The sequence below is a fragment of the Chelon labrosus genome (genome assembly GCF_963514085.1).
Source record: "Chelon labrosus genome assembly, chromosome: 6".
In the NCBI taxonomy this organism is placed as follows: domain Eukaryota; kingdom Metazoa; phylum Chordata; class Actinopteri; order Mugiliformes; family Mugilidae; genus Chelon; species Chelon labrosus.
This window is the reverse complement of record NC_140342.1, coordinates 15,789,300-15,808,658: the sequence shown is the minus strand read 5'-3', so window position 1 is coordinate 15,808,658 and position 19,359 is coordinate 15,789,300. Positions and strand designations below refer to the sequence as shown.

The 19,359-nt window shown below is 44.1% G+C and overlaps 1 protein-coding gene across 1 annotated transcript in view; it reads left to right on the top strand.

The window, feature by feature from the left end:
• Nucleotides 1-19,359, top strand: part of adgrl2b.1 (adhesion G protein-coupled receptor L2b, tandem duplicate 1) — an 80,927-nt gene that overhangs the window by 19,437 nt on the left and 42,131 nt on the right. The window contains exons 2-3 of the mRNA XM_084546051.1: nt 127-339; nt 14,743-14,956. Coding sequence (XP_084402177.1) covers nt 264-339; nt 14,743-14,956 — 290 coding nt within the window. The 5' untranslated portion in view covers nt 127-263. The remainder of the gene's footprint in view (nt 1-126; nt 340-14,742; nt 14,957-19,359) is intronic.

Genomic DNA, 19,359 nt, shown 5'->3' with positions numbered 1-19,359 from the left:
GCACGTGAACTCTTGAATGTGACAGATTTTAATAAATGAATCTAGAAGCTAGATTGCTGCCCGTGCTAATCAAAACCGCGGAGATCCGACATTTCATGCAGTTTTTCCCCTCTTCTTTGTTTGCAGATGGAAAGATGACTGGTGATTCTGCTCCGAGAAGTACTGATCGTTGACATCGCCCCAGCTCTCCGTTCTCCCACTACAGCACCTTGATAACTATTATTAGCCATCAGGCTCCTGGATTGATTCCATACAGCGACACAATGGCCTCTGCACTGTGGAGGTGTCCGGCGTTTCGCAGCCTCTTGCTCCTTGTCTTCTGCTTTCACTGTTCACAAGGTGAGTTACCATGGAGTTGCATGCCGGAGCGGTGTGTTAATGTGATTCTCGTCAACCTTTCAAGAAGCCACTTATTATTCAGCTTATGAATGTGCAGAATTTATTAGCACGCATTGTCGTGGACACACTAGAGAAGTAAAGGGCTGTTATGTGGCAAGGTTGCCGAGTTCTTCAGCAGTTTCATCCTTGAGGTTTGAAAAAAAAGGTGTTTCAAATGCTGAACTCATTGAATACCCCTGGCAACCAATGTACAGCTTGACTGACATTTCTTCACTCCCACAGCAGCACTCAAACGCCACAGTCTTTCCAAGAAAGGCTCATAACTACATCTTTTCTGTGTGGTGAGCTTTTTAATAGATTATTTGAGTGTATTCTCAAACACCAGAGCCGTAGAGAACTGATGCATTTTTTATTTGCACCGTAATCAGATTGCTCTGAGCTGCCAATGTACCTGGAACCCTCAAAAGCGAAGGCACTTGATTCAGAGCCAGAGCCGAGGAACCAGGAAAGAACGTGTCAGTGTTTTTAATTGTCTGCAATGACATCCCAAGGCTCTTTCTTTGGTTCCTTCCCTCACTTTTGATTAGTACCATTTGGCTATAATTACAAGTATTGTCTCAAAACACTCCCGTCAGTTACATGCCCATCACAACCACTGATGTTGGTATGTCTGCCTAATCATGATCATTACATTTTTTTCCCCTTTCGGTCCCATTGTACCAGGAAACAAAGTAACCCAAAATCACATGCTTGTGTGCCAAGCATTGATTACAGATAGATGTTGAAGCACATTATTTTGGGGGCTTCCTTTTCAATTTGAATTTGATGTATTTTTTTTTTTCCTCTCGTGCCTGTTTTGTTCTGTGATAGATTTCTCCCCTAGTTTTATTTTAGATCTGGCTGTGGTGTACAATTTGTTAACAAAGACGGCATGCTATGAAGCAGGGTACTTCGGGAGTCTTTCAAGCAGAGATGCATTTTTGCGTAGATTAGCAATTTCGGATAATATGGAAGAAAATCTTCGCGGGCTCCTTGAAGAATAGCCCTCTGATTTGGCCAGGCCTGGAAACGGGAGTTGAATAGTCCTGTTGAGTTTCTTAAAGGGGAATACTGCTTTGGTATGCAGAAAGTGGAGGTTTTGGGTTTCAGTTGATGTGAGGGCTCTCAGGCCTGAGAATGCATATTTGCCCATCCGTCAATAAAGGAATGCGTATGTGTGGGTCCATCTGAAAACAATATCTGATTCTATCTACATGCCACTCACCTTCAGTCGGTCTAGCCCGGAGGGCACGCATCCCGGCGCGTGTGATCTACGCTTCCATCAGAGTTCCTGCAACAAGAACTCTAGCTGATAATTGCCTCCTGTCCCTCACCAGGAGAGGGTATAATCAGGTTATGATTTTTCGCCCAAAACATTCCTCACGCTTTGAAATACCGATTGACATACCTGAGAAGAAAGGGATTTTTCTCTCTACTGGTATTGACTTGCTCGGCCAGTGGGAGGAATGAACACCAAATCAAAAAAAGTGAAAGCTACCAAGGATATCGGAGCAGACGCATGTCGTCAAAGTCAGTTTATTTCGGCATTTTCTATCAAGTGGCATTAAGTTAAAGCTTTTCAAGATGGCTACACACATATTTTATGATAACAATAGTCACTTTTCCATCAGATTAACTTTTTGTCCAAGGACGGTTTGTCAAGACCTACGTAGATTTGACAAAAACAATCTCCAGACAGAAATCTTCAGTGCTACAAGCCCCACCCCAAGGATCCTGTCCTCTTCAAAGGTGCTTCCACAAGTGCAGGAACTTTAGAGGTTTAAAATAATTTCCCCAGAAGTTCATTTAGACCCTGGTCCCCGCGCCCATAAGTGTCTTAGAGCCCAAAGAAAATCCCTGCAGTGGAAGTCTGGCAATAAAAAAAAAAAAAAAACCTAATGACAGTGCAAAAGAGATGGCGAGTGATGACTCTACAGAGAATTATCCCCTCAATCTGCGGCTAAGCTTTACGTAGGGAGTGTCAGGTCATTTTGTAGCCGTGCCCCTTCACCTGTTTTGCTTCGCTCTCACAGCGTCGTTTTCATCTGCAGCAGTCGTCAGTGAAAACATTTTGTTAAACCCCTCGTACGCTTCTTCTCCTTCAGCACCAGGCTGTAAACGGGCAACGTTAGCAGCTATTTGGTGAACACAGTGCAGCCTTTTCCAGCTAAGGAGCCAGATATTTCCCCCAGGAGTTGTTAGGAACCAGAAAACAGAGCAAAAAAAAAAAAGGAGTATTGGACCTTCACTCTTCAGACAAGGAGGCGAGGAGATAAAATTAAAAGCAGTAATGCTGGATTACATCCATACATCCTGCGAATCCCTCGTGTGTGCTAGGGAAATTTTAATCCTGTGCTGGAATTACGGACTCTGCAACTATAAATGTAAACTACTAAACAGACAGGTAACTGCTCAACGTAAATGACTGTTGCAGATCAAAAATGGTGTTAGATTTCATTCAAACCTTGAAGGTTGTAACTAATGTCCTGCGTAAAATTTTCCATAAATGATCAGAGAAAACATCTGACTGACGTGTTTCTAAATTCTCCCTTCATTCTGTTTCCTTGTTCTCATTATTCACGCTCACATTCTTCCTCATCCTTCTGCCATCACGTAACAGGTCTATATAAGAAAGTCCCGCCAGAGTAAACTAGGCCGCGCTGGTATTAGATTTGTTTTAGATGTTGCAGACCGCCCAGTCTACCAATATGAAAGAAGACAACCAGATTCAAAGGGATCAACCACAAAGGTGGGGCGAGTGCACAGGCACATACCTGCTGTGCCTGAATGAGAGCTGTTATCTTAGTCTTTAAAGTAAAGAGAGACAGAATTTGGGTGGGGAGGGATTATGTCATGCAGTCAGTGTCAACACTTTTAGTTGGCGGTTGTGTTTAAATGCCAAAAGGAGAGCAGGCTCCTCAGACCTCATATCTAAATTTTGCACAAAGCGAGGAATGTAAAAGAGTAAGTGGTTTGTGTTTGATAGCCGTGTCACATCTGCAGAGTCGGGGATCGGAGTGAAGAGGCGGTGTTTGTTTAGGTCCGTGGAAAGAGTTCCAGACTGTGTGAATGAGACATTAATATTCCCTTTATATAATGGTGTCAGTAGACATTTTAAGGAAAATGCTAAATGAATTGCAAATACATCCCTGAAAAGATTTTTTTGCAATGTTATTTTTGTTTTCGAGTCCCCCCCCCCCCCCCCCGCTGTTCTGGATACCACACTATATACGACTCTCTCAGGGAGGTTCTTTTGATAGTGAAATATTCTTCCATTATGTTTGTGTTTCTCCCCAAAAGGTTGTAAAGGTTAACGTTACGTCTCAGCACAACATTTGTCTCAAGCAGCGCCATACATTGTGCTGATGGAAGACCCTCCCTCGTGCCACACTGGTATTTCCAGTCCCGGGGTTGACTGAATGGGGGAAGCTATTGTGCTCTAACTCCTCTTTGGCCCCGGGCCATACGCATCCAGTCTGCCATCCATTGATATGCTTGGCTTGCCATTTTATAATTCATACTGAATGCTGTGTGTGCATGGTAGGGCGATCATGAATTATCAGCTAAACCATGGGAGATTCACAGATGACTGGTCAATCTGTGTGGTGAGAACAAGCAGAGAAGGAAAAAAAAAAAAACTGATATATCAGTCGTGTATTGAAAGTCTGTCCAATTGGAAGGCTTTCAAAATATAAAGCAGAGGTTCATCATCTGGATTGAATGGACTTTCGCGCAGATTTGGAGCCATACGGAGATGGATAAATTAATTTTTTATTTTTTCTAATTTTCTAATAGGGTTTCGTGAGCAATCCTTTGGCAGCCGTGTGCAGTCCTTCAGTTTCCGCACAGTGTACTGGATATATTTCTATATGACGGCGCGTCGCAATATTCCGCTTTAATAATAACTGGAAAGTTTTGAATCACAGGAGAACATGAAATTGAAATGAGCCAGAGTCGCACGAATCTCCAGGATCAGGATTTCACTCAGAGGAAATGAAATACAATATCACCCTTGATGGGGTCATCCTAGATTTATTGCAACGGCGATTTCCTGAGTGCATTTTTTGGTAAAGCAAAAGCAGTCGGAGATGTTTCCATCCGACATGGGAGTCCGGGAGCGAGCCTCATTCCATTCGGGAGAGGGGGCTTTATGTGTGTTTAGACATGATTGTAAAAGTCGCTGTTATACGGCCAGCTGATGAACAAACACTTAAGTTAACGGGCTGGGAGACGCAGTTTTTCTGACAGTTTGATTTCATTTGTTAGGCATGCCTTAAATCACACTTGGTTGCAGCATCCCAGAGCAGTTCAATTCACACCCCTCATGGCAACAAGTTGTATAAACACCGGACCAGATGCATACCTCAGTCTTTCCTCTCTTAAATGCTGTCAGCACATGTTTTTTTTTTCTCTCCTCCAGGCAGCCTAATTCAAATAATAGATGAGTCGGACTTACAACCACAGAGCAGTTTGCCTCAGATTCTAAACTTTCAGATTTGCTCGGTGTGAGTCGTTGCTTCACCGGAGGTTTCAGCTGTCATAACAAAGTAAGGCGTTTAATCTTGAAAGGAAGCAGAAGGGTTTCAAATAGTCAAGTCTACACTATAGGAAAGCTGTGGGGTTTTTTCTTCCTTTTCTTTGTGCGCGGGGGGAGGTGTTTGCCAACAAAATAAATCGGGTTTGGAGACAAAAGTATTTACGGAGGCAACAAGAACCTGTCGGATTGTAGCGTGGTTCGGTGTTCCCGATACTTTAAAATAGCTGGAAGGCATGTCAGAGCTAATTCATTCAAACAAAAAGCACAAGTGCTAAGCAAACGCGCAAAAACAAAAGCAAGCATATAACATTTAACACCAAAGGGACATCGTGCTAAGGCAATCAAAGCAGGTTGTTGCTCTGAATACCTGCAACTGTGTTTTCTCTCTCTCTCTCTCTCTTCCACTCCAGCTGCTTTTTCTTTAATCGTGACATATGTTTCAAGCATTAATTTGCTAAGGAGAGCTTGATTATGTAGAAACACAGTGTGCGCGTAGAAGAACACAAAGGAGGAGAAAGGAGTTCGCAGCTAAAGAAAGAAAAGACAGAGAGAGGTTACAATTATATTTGCTCTGTGTGAAAATTGTTCCAAAATGATGCATTTGTCTCTACCTGTCTTCCTCGCTCCGCATCAGAAATGTCACAACAGCTCGTGTCTCGCATTTTCGTTACTGCTGGTTGTGATTTACACAGTGAATGCTGGTGCTAAAACCCGTGTTGACGGTGGGGGGGAAAGGATGGCAATCAATAAAAGAAATTATGATGGATTCAGTAAATGTGCTTTTTGTGACTTGGTGTGTGTTTCGGGGCGTGCACAGGTCTTCAGACTTGGCCTGTGAAGTCAGCGGCGGGGTGACTGATGTGTAAATATGAGAAGAAACTGGTTCCACTGTGGCCCAGCTACCACTGGTTTCTATTTCACTTTCATATATGATGTGAATCAGTGTAATGATGTGTGTTGGGTCTCTTACTCTTTGTGTCTGCCGGCCAGCTCTCGCTACGGGCCATGAATGCGGCTCTGTTGCATGCACTGTATTAGTAATCTCCTCAGGCTGAGAGTCTGTGCCATAGAGCATGACCGCACATTTTTTTGTCTAGGAATTAAATGTCACCTCAGGGTGGGTCACCTGCAAACAAAAGGCCACCAGCCGATTTGCAGGTATAAACAGTCCAAGATAAGGAAGCCCTCTCCTGCCGTGCAGGAAATTGAATAAGTACGCAGCAAGAAAAAAGTCAGAGAAACAGCGCAGCACAAAGAACGTTTTTGTTTGCCTTACGCTATCAGTATTGACCCCCTCTTGTAGCCTATATCCCCATTGACTGTGCAAGGCACAATGGCCTCATCAAAGATGAGGGGCAGGAAACTGTCTGTCATCAAGATCTCCCCATCTGTGCATCTCTTATCAGTGTTCCTGTTTTCTGCTTGCATTGACCGGAATGCTGGTGGAAGGGAATGGGGCAAGGTCATCACGCTCTAGTCAATCAAAGTGGTCAGTGTTCCAGTGATAGCAGGGGGTTATTGCCAAGGAATGTGTTTTTTTTTCATTGACTTTCCCGGTAAATCTACGAGGGACTCCAAACAGAGCTGCATTGAAGGCCACAAAGTCTCTCCCTGTCGCCCTCTATAGCACGAGCCCATTCCCTTTCGTGTTCTCCTTGGAGTGGCCACATCCCCCAAGTTGGGAAGTCTTTGTCCGACTTCGGTTCTGCGTTTGTGTGCTTCTAAGTCAAAATGTTGAAACAACATTGATGATATGAACAAGATGTTTTGTACAGGTATTTTTTGCTCTAAGGGTTTCAACAACGGTTGATAATTGTTTCCAGTGTTTGCGTGACAACAAAGAGCAAAGGAAATGGTTCAGAGGAGCCAAGACATACTGTATGATTAATTCCAAACAAATCCACGTTCATCATAAAAACATGTGCATTTTTCTCAAAAGTGTGGTGTTTGCGCTTTTGAGAGATGCAAGTGCCAAAAGTGCAACATTTGGTTTACTTAGTTCATCCTCCGTGTTTCTGCATCCGTGGCGTTAGCAGCTTGACAAGTTGTGTAACAAAACCTTCTGTGCTGGATTTTTCCAGCTGGAAACTTATTTTTCCAATTACGCTGACATCAGCTGCAGGTCTACCAGTTCTGATATGATCTTTTGTCTGGAGATATGGCAGATGATGAAGAGGTTACGGCTCAGTATAATTATTGTGAAAACACCAAAAACATCATCATCATTCAATAATTTGTTTCGACTAAACTGTGTAATTATTCATTTTTAATGGGAGCTCATGAAACCAAATTATCAAACCCCCCTGCCGGTTCGCTATATTACAGAACCTTGTAATAGTTTACACAGACAACCGTTGTCACACGCTAGCAAATTAGCAGTCTTAGCAGTCGCCCCGAGTCATGTGACCCTTGCCTTGACCCCTGGAACAGTCCGTTGAGCGTGACCTCTGTGTTCATAGCTGCTGTTGTGTCCTATTTAAGTAAAGAGCTGCTTTACTTAAATAGGACACAAGTTCAAAGTGACTGTGGTCCAACGTAGGCAGTCTGGGGAAAGGAGCTCCTGCAGGAGGAACATTGTTAGCCGGAGCTCAGGATGTGTCCTGAAGACATAGCTGATAGAAATCTCCCATTAATCTAAGACAGCACAGACTGCGCTTTAACTGCATTAAAAATTGTATTTTGATTTTAATATGCAATGACATGTGTGCCAGATGAGAAACACATGTCCAAATAAAAGCAGCACAACAAGATGCTTGTGTGGGGACATTTTCTGCCAAAATGAGAAAAAAAAATTGCACCACTTCATCAACTTCACTACAAGAGGGTTTGTTTAGAGACGTGGAATGACTGAACTGGACTTGCAACCGGTAAAAGCGATAATGCGACCGTGCAAAGACTACTGCGGTTCGGCCGAATGAAGATAAAGCCTGCGTCCCTTATCAAAATTGCCTGTTCATTATCGTCTCAAGGCCTTGATCTCCGTCCCTGTTCATTGTTGTATTCCCCGGCTCATTATTCATGTAATCCGTGTTCCAGTTGCAGCGTCTCCTGACGCCATGTCTGCGTGACGTACTGAGCGAGCCTCCTGGCCTCAGAATCTGAAAACGGGGTGAAGGAGGCGGGGGTTGCTTAGGAGGGTGAAACGGGGAGTTTCTGCCCCAGCAAACGAGAACAGAGACGCGAGCATGTGATGAAGACAAACCCACATCCTCCTCCCTTTTCCCCGCTTCACCCACCTCTTTTTTTCCCTCTCTATCCTCACCCTTGGGGAGGCACCTGACTTATTCTGAGACGTTTTCTTGACTGGAAAATCCGGCTGGGGTTTAAGTGCAGAGGTAAAATATGGGCTTTGACGGGAGTTAAGCATCACTCAGGTTAGATCAAACCTGTGAAACTATACCCCTGCTGCACCTGGGAGAGATGCTTTAGCTCACCCAACACTTTCTGTGTGTTTCATCAACTCCAGTGAAGAGATGCAACAATATGTTAGATATTGAACAAGCTCTGAACTAATTCTGTCAAAGTGACATTCTCCCAGGAGCATATATTTCTTTTTCTCATCTCTCAAATCAAATGATTTTTTTTCCTTCTAAATGTTTAGCCTCCGTGGCAGATATTTGTATCTTTATGAAAAGGCAGTTTTCTCAGTGGATCATGCAAGGTGTCGAATTATACTTTCCTTTAATCCGAGGGATGTGTCCGTAGACCAGACAAAAGACATTACATCTGGCAACGTCTTCTTGCTCTGAGTTATTCCTGTCATGACTTATATTAATACTGACCTCTTTGCGTTTTGAAGATTATATGTATTAGTAATATAACGATGCTCGCCTCTTTCCGTGCTGGTTTGCTTTGATGTGCGCCCACTGGGTCAGGGATCATCCTACCCATCGACAGAGGAGAAAACCCTGATTTTCTCGGCCAAATTAAGACGCAGTCATTATAGCCTCCCTTTTGTTCTGGATTTTTTTTTCTTTAGTTCTTCATCCCATGGGAGAAATTCTTCATCTGCACTCTTGTGCAGCTGAGCCTGCTCTTCTGGAGAGGCAAAATAATCCACCGTGTCGACTCTGCATCACTTGTGGCCAAACTTAAACAGTGTGTGCGCTCCGCGTGCTCCCACAGTGAGCGATTCCTGCGACATCAAAATGAAGCGGCCCGCCCGGTGCAAGTGCCCTGTGTACGCCGAAAGAGCTACAGGCGCTTTCTAAAGGCGTTTGCGTACTTAAAGACAGATTCCGGTATTTTTAAATTGCTCATAATGGTGACGGTTCTAACTTTGTGAGGCTAAATTTGTGTTTGCCACTAAGCTGTAAAGATTTAGAAAACACAACTCCAGCAAAACAACTTGTGGCAAGCGGGGCAAGGCCCGGAAAGCTTTCCAAATACACTTCAATCTTTTCAAACGCTTGAGGTTTAGTCCAACAGAGACACAAAAAGTATCTCCCGGATTAGCTGTGGTAGTTAACCATCTGGCTCGGCAAGCAGACAAGACAGGAATGCAGCATATTTGTTGGGCAGGTGCAGGCAGAAAATGCTCATTGTCCCACGTGGATTCAACAATTGAAATGTTTTGTTTTAGCCGCTGAACTTCCATGTTCTTAAATGCAGGCAGATGTTGTTGTAGGACAGACCTAGACAACTTGTTTTCCGGTCTATGTGCCCTAATTAAGCGGCAATGTGCAGGGCTTTATAGCAGCTTACAAAACACACCACATAGGGTCTTCTCTAAAAATATTTCCTAAAATCTTTAGGATACTCATGCAGATAAATTAAATTTACATTTTTCTGCATGAGCTGCATTTCCTTCATCTTTAAAGTGACGGTGGGAGTGTGCAAAGTTAGCCAAACACAGTTGTCAGTATGGCGACGGAAAAAAAGACCCAGATTGAAAAATAAAGTGAAAATACGGATTGTCCGTTTAAGGTTTTCCTGCTCCGCTAACAGAGGAAATATTACATGGGTGCATCTGGCGTGATAGGATCTAGCCTTCTCTAAATGGACCCACCTGAGGAGTTAAGAGGCAGCAGCGGGGTCTGTCACACTCAGCTTCAGCAATATGACAAATCCGTCTCCTTAAACCCCTTCAACGAGACATGCGTCAACATGAGGCATGTGATTTTCTCCTCCTCTATATATTTTTTTTTTTAAGCCAAGAAAATATTTAGACGATGAACTAGAGAAATGGCCTTGGATACAGATCGTGGCTTTGGAATCTGAAGTGGCGACGTTGAATTCATGTATCGCTAAAGAGAAAAGGGATATGACTCAGAGCGCTTCATGTAACCACAAATGGACTCAGTCCTATATTGCCAGTTTCTATTTTAGAATGCTTATATCGGAATCAGGAGTGTCTGATAGCAGTCGTCTGGGAAAGGCGAGTGTAGCCCCAGGGTTTGTGGTCTTGTCTGACACTGTCTTTAGAAACAATTCCCAGCAAGGTGGACCAGAGCGGGATTAAAGTGTCACGGGAAACGGTGCCATATGTCCAACTTGATTTTCAGTGTTTCGCCGCATTTCGACAGTTGAAATGAAATGTGAGCCGCCGTGGCACCGTGAAGAGTTCTCGGGGTGTCGGCCGTATTTGAAAAGCAGGTGTTACTTTGCGAATCCCAAATCTCCTTTCTCATCTCCCACCTCACGCCGGCCGCGGTATGCGTCTCTCACATCTGACGGGCGGCCATGTTCTGCATTTGTGAGCAATTTAGACGGCAGCGCTGGACGCCTTACAAATTTAGGGATGTGGAATTTTTGCGTGCTGTCTTTGTGCCGTGTAAGATGAATAAGTCCAGCTTTCTGGTTTGTCAGATTAAAGGCATGTGCATAAACAGTGAACCGTATTTGTCTTTTATTTAAGACGTAAATGGTTTACCGCAGTGGTCTCTTGATTTTTCTATTTTCTAAGCTCATTTTTTTTCCCTCCTTGGCCGACAATCACAAAGTTCTACTAAACTGATTAGAAATAGTTCAGTAAAGAACAAAGAGGCTGAAAAAAAGGAGGAAAAACACTGATTGAGCTTTGTTGCCTACTATTGAGAATTCAAAGTTTTTCATATTTATGAATTCCCATTGAAAGTCTTTACTCCACCCAAGCAAAACATTCTGTATGGTCAGTCCGGATATTGGATTATGGAGGCATCTCCTGCTGTTGCAAGAAAAGCTTGACTCTTAGATTTGGTCTTTCTTCCAAACATGTTGGCTACCAGTAGTATCAGGAATAAAACAACATAAAAAGACAAACAATCTTGAAGTACTCCTGCTGTGACCACGGTGGGGGCACTCTTATTTGACTAAAGGCTACACCCTCCTTTATGCTGCAGAGAAAGCGTCCCTGTCAAACCGAAGCCCAGAACAATGGGGGCCAGCCTTGGGGAAACAGGACCATTTGCATGCAGCTGTTTGCCGTTTCCAGGACCACAAAGGCCAATCAAAGGAACCTTAATAGAGGATGACAAGCGTCAACCAACGCCTTTGCTCTCTGTATGTGCCAGCCCTCGCCACTCTGTCTCCCCTCCAAAAGTGGCCCACTTCTTTTTATCGAACATTCCTCCAGTGTTTTCTCCCACCGTCTGATGTTCAGATGCCGCGGAGTCCGAGGGGGTTAAAGGTTGGCCTCCACTACGCTCTTAAGAGCAAACACACAGATCAGCAAAGATGAACCTGAACATGTGTGTTATGGTCTGCCGCTTGCCAAATGGCAATGCCTCGACACCAAACCTCCATTATCTTTTCGTTTCATCGCCAGGGCTTTAAAAGCCACGGAGTGTGGCTCTGTGGATGGTTTCAGGTGCACCCATCTGAGCCACAGTGCCACTTCCAATTTCAAGGGTGTTGATAGAAAACAAAATATGTATTATGAGGTGGGATTGTCGCCAGTGAATTATAGGCTGTCAACTGGAGACGAAGAGAAAAAAAAACTCCCAGAATGCAACATATTGAGAAGCGGGCCCGGCCCTTGCTTTGCTCTCTCAAGCTCAATAGACGGCTTAGCTGGCAGGTCAGAGGGAGGAATCTGAAAAGCTACTTTCCTCACAGTCACTTGCTGACCAGAATGCATGATAAGGCTTCATGTCAACAAGGCCAGGAATAGGGATCACAGCCAATTATAGCTAAGTCAAAGTGGTTACCATGGCGATTTGACTAGATGTTCTATATAAAGCATTACTCAATTCGCTCCCTGATTTTTTTCCCCTAATTTGATGGTAATCTGAGGTACACATACGACGAGAACACCCCATTCTCTCTCTGCGCACACACGCACGCACAGGGTTTGTGTTATGGATTTTTCCCTGCAGTTTTCTTGACACCGTTTTCCCTGCAGCTGGTGCCCTTCTGTCGCAATATTCAACTGCTGCAAAGTTGAACAGTCAAACAAAGCACAGAACGCGAGATGAAAAGCCCTTCATACCACTCTAAGACGTTGACATTTGTGCACACAAACAATCTTCCCCTCTTTCCAAAATCCCGTAAAACTCGTTTAAACCGAAAAAGTCAACACTGAAGAATGCAGACTTTCCGAAACCTTTGTTTTCCCAAGGTTTTTGCTTCTTAGCTGTGTTTAAATCCTTAGATCTTAAGCAACATCCAGTTAAGTCGACCAAAAATATATTGAATTTCCCCTCTTCTGTTACTACTACACGGTGAAAAAAACTTCTTTATATATATATTTATTAACATTTAGAAAGATTTGTCATTACTTGCCCAATACAAGTTGACAAGACGATCATTAATGAGACTGAGAAGAAGCAATTTGTTCTTCAGGCCACCAGTGCAGTTTAGGTACTCCCTCTAATTGATGCAGGGTTAGCCTATGACCAGAAAGATCTATACAGGCGAGAGAGGAGGAGGCCGGCAAGACACAAGCCTCATCAATTGCTGGGGATCTGTTGACATCAGCATGCCATCATGCCATAGCGGTGTAATAGATGGGCAGACTAGTCGGTGGACAGCCGGAGACAGGAGGTTAAGAAAGGCAGATGTTGTGTCCGCGCGGGTGTTTCAGCCAGAAGACCGTCTCCCCGCTCAGAACTTTAAAACCCCATGAAATGCATTCTTTCTGTCTGTTCTCTCTAGCTGCCGTGATAAACCCGTCAGTCCTTCCATGAGGAATGGCAGGCGGAACAATCATTAGTCTTTGCAGTAAAGCCGCCGACTTCTCTGCGTTTTATCATCCGCCGTTCCGGACAGGTTTTCTGAAAGGTTTGGGTAATTGTGGTGGTTATTGGAAAAGATGGAGTGACCCCACAGCCCTCCATTTATGGTTCGGCTACACTGACGTCTGCTAATGAGGTGATAAACAGTCCGGCTAAGCAGAATCTACTGGCCATTAGATAGATCATGGTATTATAATGAAATGTCTAGTGGCCGAATGCCAGGGAATTTATACCATTAGTTTCGTATTGTGTTCCCCTGCTACCACTACCAGCGTGTGCGAAGACTTCTCCTAATATACAATGACTTTAGCATTATATTTTCAACAGTGTATGTTTCGCAGATGTTATTTTTTTCTGTTTGCCGGTGTGACATGTGCAGACTGACATAGAATATCATTATAACCGAGCCAGGCACAGCAGGCTGAAATGACTAGCAGACATGTGGGTCGGGGTTTAAGGGTAGGAATTTCAAGCCGGAATCACTTCAGCTTTGAGCAGTTCAAACAATACTAATTGCATCAGGCCCTGACTGTCAAAAGTGTGAGGATAATTAGAGTGAGGGGGCAAAGTGAACCCGGGGTGGTAAGTGTTAGTACATGACAATGCTCGGGAGCCAATGGGAGCATGGAAAAGGTAACAGGCTGAAAGGAGGGCTAATTAGGAGAGAGCAGTGCAGAAAATACAAATGGTAGCTGCCCCCTCAGGGGCCCACCATTGCTGCAAACAACAGCGATTATTGACAGTTCATGCAGTGCTCTGCTTGCACTTCTTAAATGGAACACATTTCCATGTTCTGCTCAGATTTTACCTAATTGTTTTCTCAGAATTGCAGGCAGCGAGTGTGTCTTTTTTATAGTCTGGATCATTTTAACCTCAGATAATGGATTCCTCTCTCATATTTTCCTTCACTTGTTTCTTCTCTGCAAATCGTCACGTCTGTGCTTCTACTCTTTTTGTGGACATGACATTTTATTACTTACCAAAAGGAAATACAGAGGAGGAACCTGTTCCAGCCCTCATTTTTTGAAAGGGAGCACAGATTTGAGCGAAATACTCAGTTATCCCCTAAAGTAGAGCTATTTGGCGCCGCGCCCATCTGCTGTGTTCCATCTATAGATTTTTTTCTCCTGTGTGGACTCCAGACTGTCCCCTGTTTGATCGCCGGCACTGCAAAATGGATTGTATTACTCTCCGTTCTGCCGGGATTCGGCCTTTTCTCTGTGTTTCTTTGCAGAGCAAGTAAAGCAAAAAAAAAATTAGAGGGGTCGTACAACTGCAAGACAAACTATTCTCAGTCCACATAGGTTTGGCCCTGTGGTGGATGTTCTCTATAGGTGGACGCCTTCCTGATGCACTGTAGCCTCTGTATTTGCTCAAGAATTTATGAGGTTACCATTGGTCTCCACTGACTCAAGACTTGATGTCTTAGCCAACAGCCGAGACCACAGAGAGATGGGGAGAGGGATTGTTTCGTCTTTCCCCATTCCTGTATCGCGTGTAATGGCCCCCGTCTGTTTAAAACTGCGGTAAACATTGGACTGCTGTTGCCTATTTATTTTTGCGCCAGCGGATTCTTGCCTCATGATGTGTGGTCCTATTGTATTGAGGCAGTGACCCCTTTAATTCATTCATTTTTAAGTTTCCTCCTTGTCTGTGTGTCTCACCCTCTGTCAGGCTTCAGCCGCGCGGCCTTGCCTTTCGGGCTGGTCAGGCGAGAGCTCTCATGCGAAGGATATGCAATCGATCTCCGCTGCCCGGGGAGTGATGTCATCATGATCGAGACAGCCAACTACGGCCGAACCGACGACAAGATCTGCGATGCTGACCCGTTCCAGATGGAGAACGTCAACTGCTACCTCCCCGATGCCTACAAGATTATATCACAAAGGTAAAACCCTGGGGAGAAGCGGGATCTTATTTCACAAACATAACCAGGAGCTGAGGAGGGAAAGAACGGACCAGGTTTTGTTTTTGCTTTTTTTTTTTATTTTCCGTCTCTGCACACAAAAGAACTGTTTAAATCTCCGCCGTGCAGCCACCTACATGTCGGATAATTAATCGACATCTCACACCTTTTAAATTGTATTTATCCCTTCATTGACTAGATTATGTAGGTGGCATTTGAAATTTAGAAAACTGGGGCGCAGATTAATTCTTGACGGGCAGGAATTGACATCCGTGCGGCGGAGCTCTTCACACCAGCTGCGCGTTGTTGCTTCTGTTTGAGTCATAATCAGCGTAGCTCAGAGAGACTGCGAGTCACATGAACACCCTCTTAATTCCCTATCTGGAACATTGGGCTCGCTTTGTTCAAACACTTGTAGTGCATTGAAGTGGCTTTGCCTCAGGTAGCGAGCACTGCCCATCACCATGCCTTTTATCCTGGTTACCCTCTCACAGGATGCTGCCTCGCTGTCAGACGACAGCACAGCAACACTTCACTCGGCTGCTGCTTACCCCTAGAGGTGTGTGTATTTTTTAAAGGGCACTGGATGAACTATTCATAAATAGTAACCAGCACAGTTCAACTTTTAATGCACCGCTGTGTCCTAACATGCCCCCGCCTTAAACTAGCTTCTGAGCATCCTCGCCCACCATCTCAGACCTTCTGGGATTCTCCCCGCTTCACTCTCGCCTGTGTTTACTCCCATGAGATGCGGCACCACAAAATATTTTCAGGAACGGATCAAGCCCTGCTGTCTTATTCCTGTCTTTCTAAATTTACACCGCACTCCCGAGTACACTCGCACAGTAACGCGCCGCTGACGGTGTCCATGCCCCTCGGTTTAACTGCAACCTGCTATATCGTGCACCACATCTGTTGACAAGTTAGACTCCCACTTGCCGGAGCCACACTTCAAACTTATCTCCATCAAAGATTCCCTGGGGGCAGCGTGCGAGTGAAAGCTTTTGCAGAAGAGTCTGCGCCACAAGCCCTTAACCAGAATTATTCTAATGATCCAGATCAGAGGAAATGGGCTCCTGACCGTAATTAAAGTTGATGTGATAACCAGGGATGTTAAAGCAGTCACAAAGCTTTGGGAGACCCTGATCAATCCTCCGTCAGTATGCTGCAAGCTAGAACAAGGGTATTTAAACTGCGTCACATTAAGACAGAACGCCCTGCCGATATTGTCAAGATTAACAAAAGGCGGTAGCACCAGAGACGGATAAACAAACATATTAGACAAGATTGGGGAGATAGAAACAGTGGGACGTCTGCTGCACAGAGTGGCAGTTTTCTTGGTCTGAAAATTGCGACAGAAACTATTCAGAAGCCTGTTTTTCACAACAAAAACAACGAGACAGGAATCAAATAGCCTTATTTTTCAGCGTCTGCATCAAAGTGTTTTGTCAAGTAAAATGTTTGGTTGTTGACAAAAAAAAAAAGGGGAAAAAAAGCAGCTGGATGAAAGATGTATGAAGGAACTGGAGGAACCTGAGGTTAGTGGGCCTGTTTAATATTCAGGTGATCATTCCTTGAGAGATGTACTGTAAATGGACGCCATGTCTGACCTTTCTCTCCACTTGCTTTCCCTCCATGCACGCACAAAAGGTATTCAAACACGAAAGGATCATCTAAATACGGCTGCTTTGCTGACTTCCATTACCCTTGTTTCAACGGGCGCCTATTCCCTGACCCGGTAAAACAAACAGAATAAATCTTTTACCTGGTCAAAGGTGCAGCTCTTCGATAGAACGCAAGCAGGATTCAAACACATCACTGCCATGAGATTGTGCCCAGTGCAATGGAGATAACATGCAGTGATTTGAGCTGCAGTTAAGACAGAGGAAGGCTGTCAGAGTGCTTAGCAACAACACCCCCCCCCCCCCCTTCTCTACGACTCAGGAACATCTAAAAATTACAGTAGAATAAATACCACAGTGAATTCTTGCAGGCAGGAAAGGAACTAAGAGTGAAGAGCAGGAAGAAGTATTGAGATGCTTTACTTAAAGGTGCACTAGTGAATAATTTGTACCCGAAAGTGGATTAAAAGATAATGTGTAAATATTTAAAGATTGTCGCTCAAACACACATAGATCCCTCTCGGTTCAGCGAAGCACTTTATCGTCTTTTAACTCGATTCTTTGTTGTTTTTTTTCCCGCCTGCAGCTTTAAATGTTTTTGATTCAGTGTCTCAGCTGTCATCAGACTGACTGTACACTCGGCAACAGTAGACAACCGTCCGCATTAGGCAGCCCAGTGAAACATTGATCCTCTGACATACTCAGATATTTCCCCCTGGAGTTGGTGGAGACCAAAATCAGAGCTAAAAGGAGAGGGAACGTTCATCAGGTTGCTGCAAACAAAGCTCCAAAGGAACTGTGACGGCGTAGTGTGTAGATGCAGTTAGCAACAGTTAGATGACTGTTCAGACAGGTGTATCTAATGTATCGGTGTTGTATTGACAGCTTGTCTGGAAGTAACCTGAAAGAAAAAATAAAAACTCTGGTAAAAAAAATATATATAGCATAAAGCAGAAAATAAGCAAGCATTAAAAATAAAATCTTCTTAAATCATTAGCATAGCATTATATACACTCACATGGTACGCTAGTGAACACAAATGCCTTCTAATACAACATTATAACAGACTGTTATAATGTTTAGTGTACACTGATCAGCCACAACGTTATGACCACTGACAGGAGAAGTGAATAACATTGACCATCTTGTGACAATTCAATGTTCTGCTGGGAAACTTTTGGACCTGGTATTCATGTGGATGTTACTTAGACATGTACCACCCACCTAGACCAGACCAGGCACCCCCACCCCATAGCAATGACACTCCTTGATGGCAGCAGCCTGACACAGGAACACACACCAAAAAAACGTGAAAAACATCATTAGGTGTTGACCTGGCCTCCAAACTCATTAGATCCCAAACTGATCAAGTATCTGTGGGATGCACTGGAACAAGCCTGATCCACAGAGGCCCCTCCCCTCCACCCATAGGACCCAAAGGCCGCCACTAACAACGTTCTGTTGCCAGACACCACAGGACATCCTCAGAAGGTCCATGTCCATTCTCCGATGAGTCACAACTGTTTTGGAGGCCTAAACAATTCTTGGAATGTGGTCATAATGTTATGCCTGATCGGTGTGTTTTGAAACAAGAAAGGTGGTTATTCAACTGTAGGACAATTTCGGAGAATGTAGTTTGTGGTGCTGTTAAACCGGATTGAATGGAACTCTTAAAGTGTTTCTGGTATCTAGTCTCGCCCACTGACTACAATGGCATTGTCAAAATAATAGAAACATGTGTCGCTACAGCACAATACAACTCAATACTTCTGCAAACCACAGCCTCCACAATGAAAACACAGTTGAATCTGCTCTCTTAGTTACTGTAAGCAAGTGCTGAATACAACAACCTTCACTAAACTTCACATTTAGTGCAGGACTGTTGTACTGGAATGCATTTGTTTTCACTGTTGCACCTAATGAAGTGGCACGTGAGTGGATTTTGTATGCCGAACCTTAATCTGCACCAAATTAAACACACGGGTGCTGCAAATGACAACATAAATGTGCTTTTACACTACTGTGAGCTGCTGTCAGACCTATAATAACCCCCCCCCCCCCCCCCCCCCAGCTCCGAACGAAAACAGAAAATCTCGGGGTGCATTCTGGAGATTGCGTTGCTCTCGGCCGCTGTCAGTCAGTTCACATTTTGATGCGGTGACCCTTCTCCCTCGGAGCTGCTCTCTTGAGCATTCACTGCAGCGAAGCCACAAAAGTAGACCTCTTAAGTGCAGCTGGCAGCGTATTGTCATTGATGTCTAAACCTTCGCCGATGATGCTGTTTGCCAACTCCATAATGGATTTTCATTCATATATATATAATGGTTAATAATCCATTCGTTTCAAGAGAGGGGGTTTTTGTTGTGAAAATGCATAGACGGATTTAGAGTGCGGCACATACATTTACCTTTGCATTCATCACTTCAGCATCCGGTTTAGTGAAATGTGCACAGTCATGGCTTTGTGCGGTTGCCGCGCATTCCATTTTGCAATCACAGAAAGCCTCTTGAATGTCTAATGGTTCTATGTCCCAACGTTGAAATGTAGTATGTTCGACTTGCATGTCTACTTCTGACCTTTTGAAATATTAATCTCAAGCTTGCAAATTGTTGAATGTCCTATTTTGGTGCCAGTTTCTTTTTTTTTCTCCCCCCCCTTCTCTCGTGTTTCCTCTGTTGCTGCTGACATTATTCTCAATCCCTCGGCCTCAAGAGAGCTTGATTGAAGTGGAGCCAATTTCACCCTACACAGTATTTAAACAAA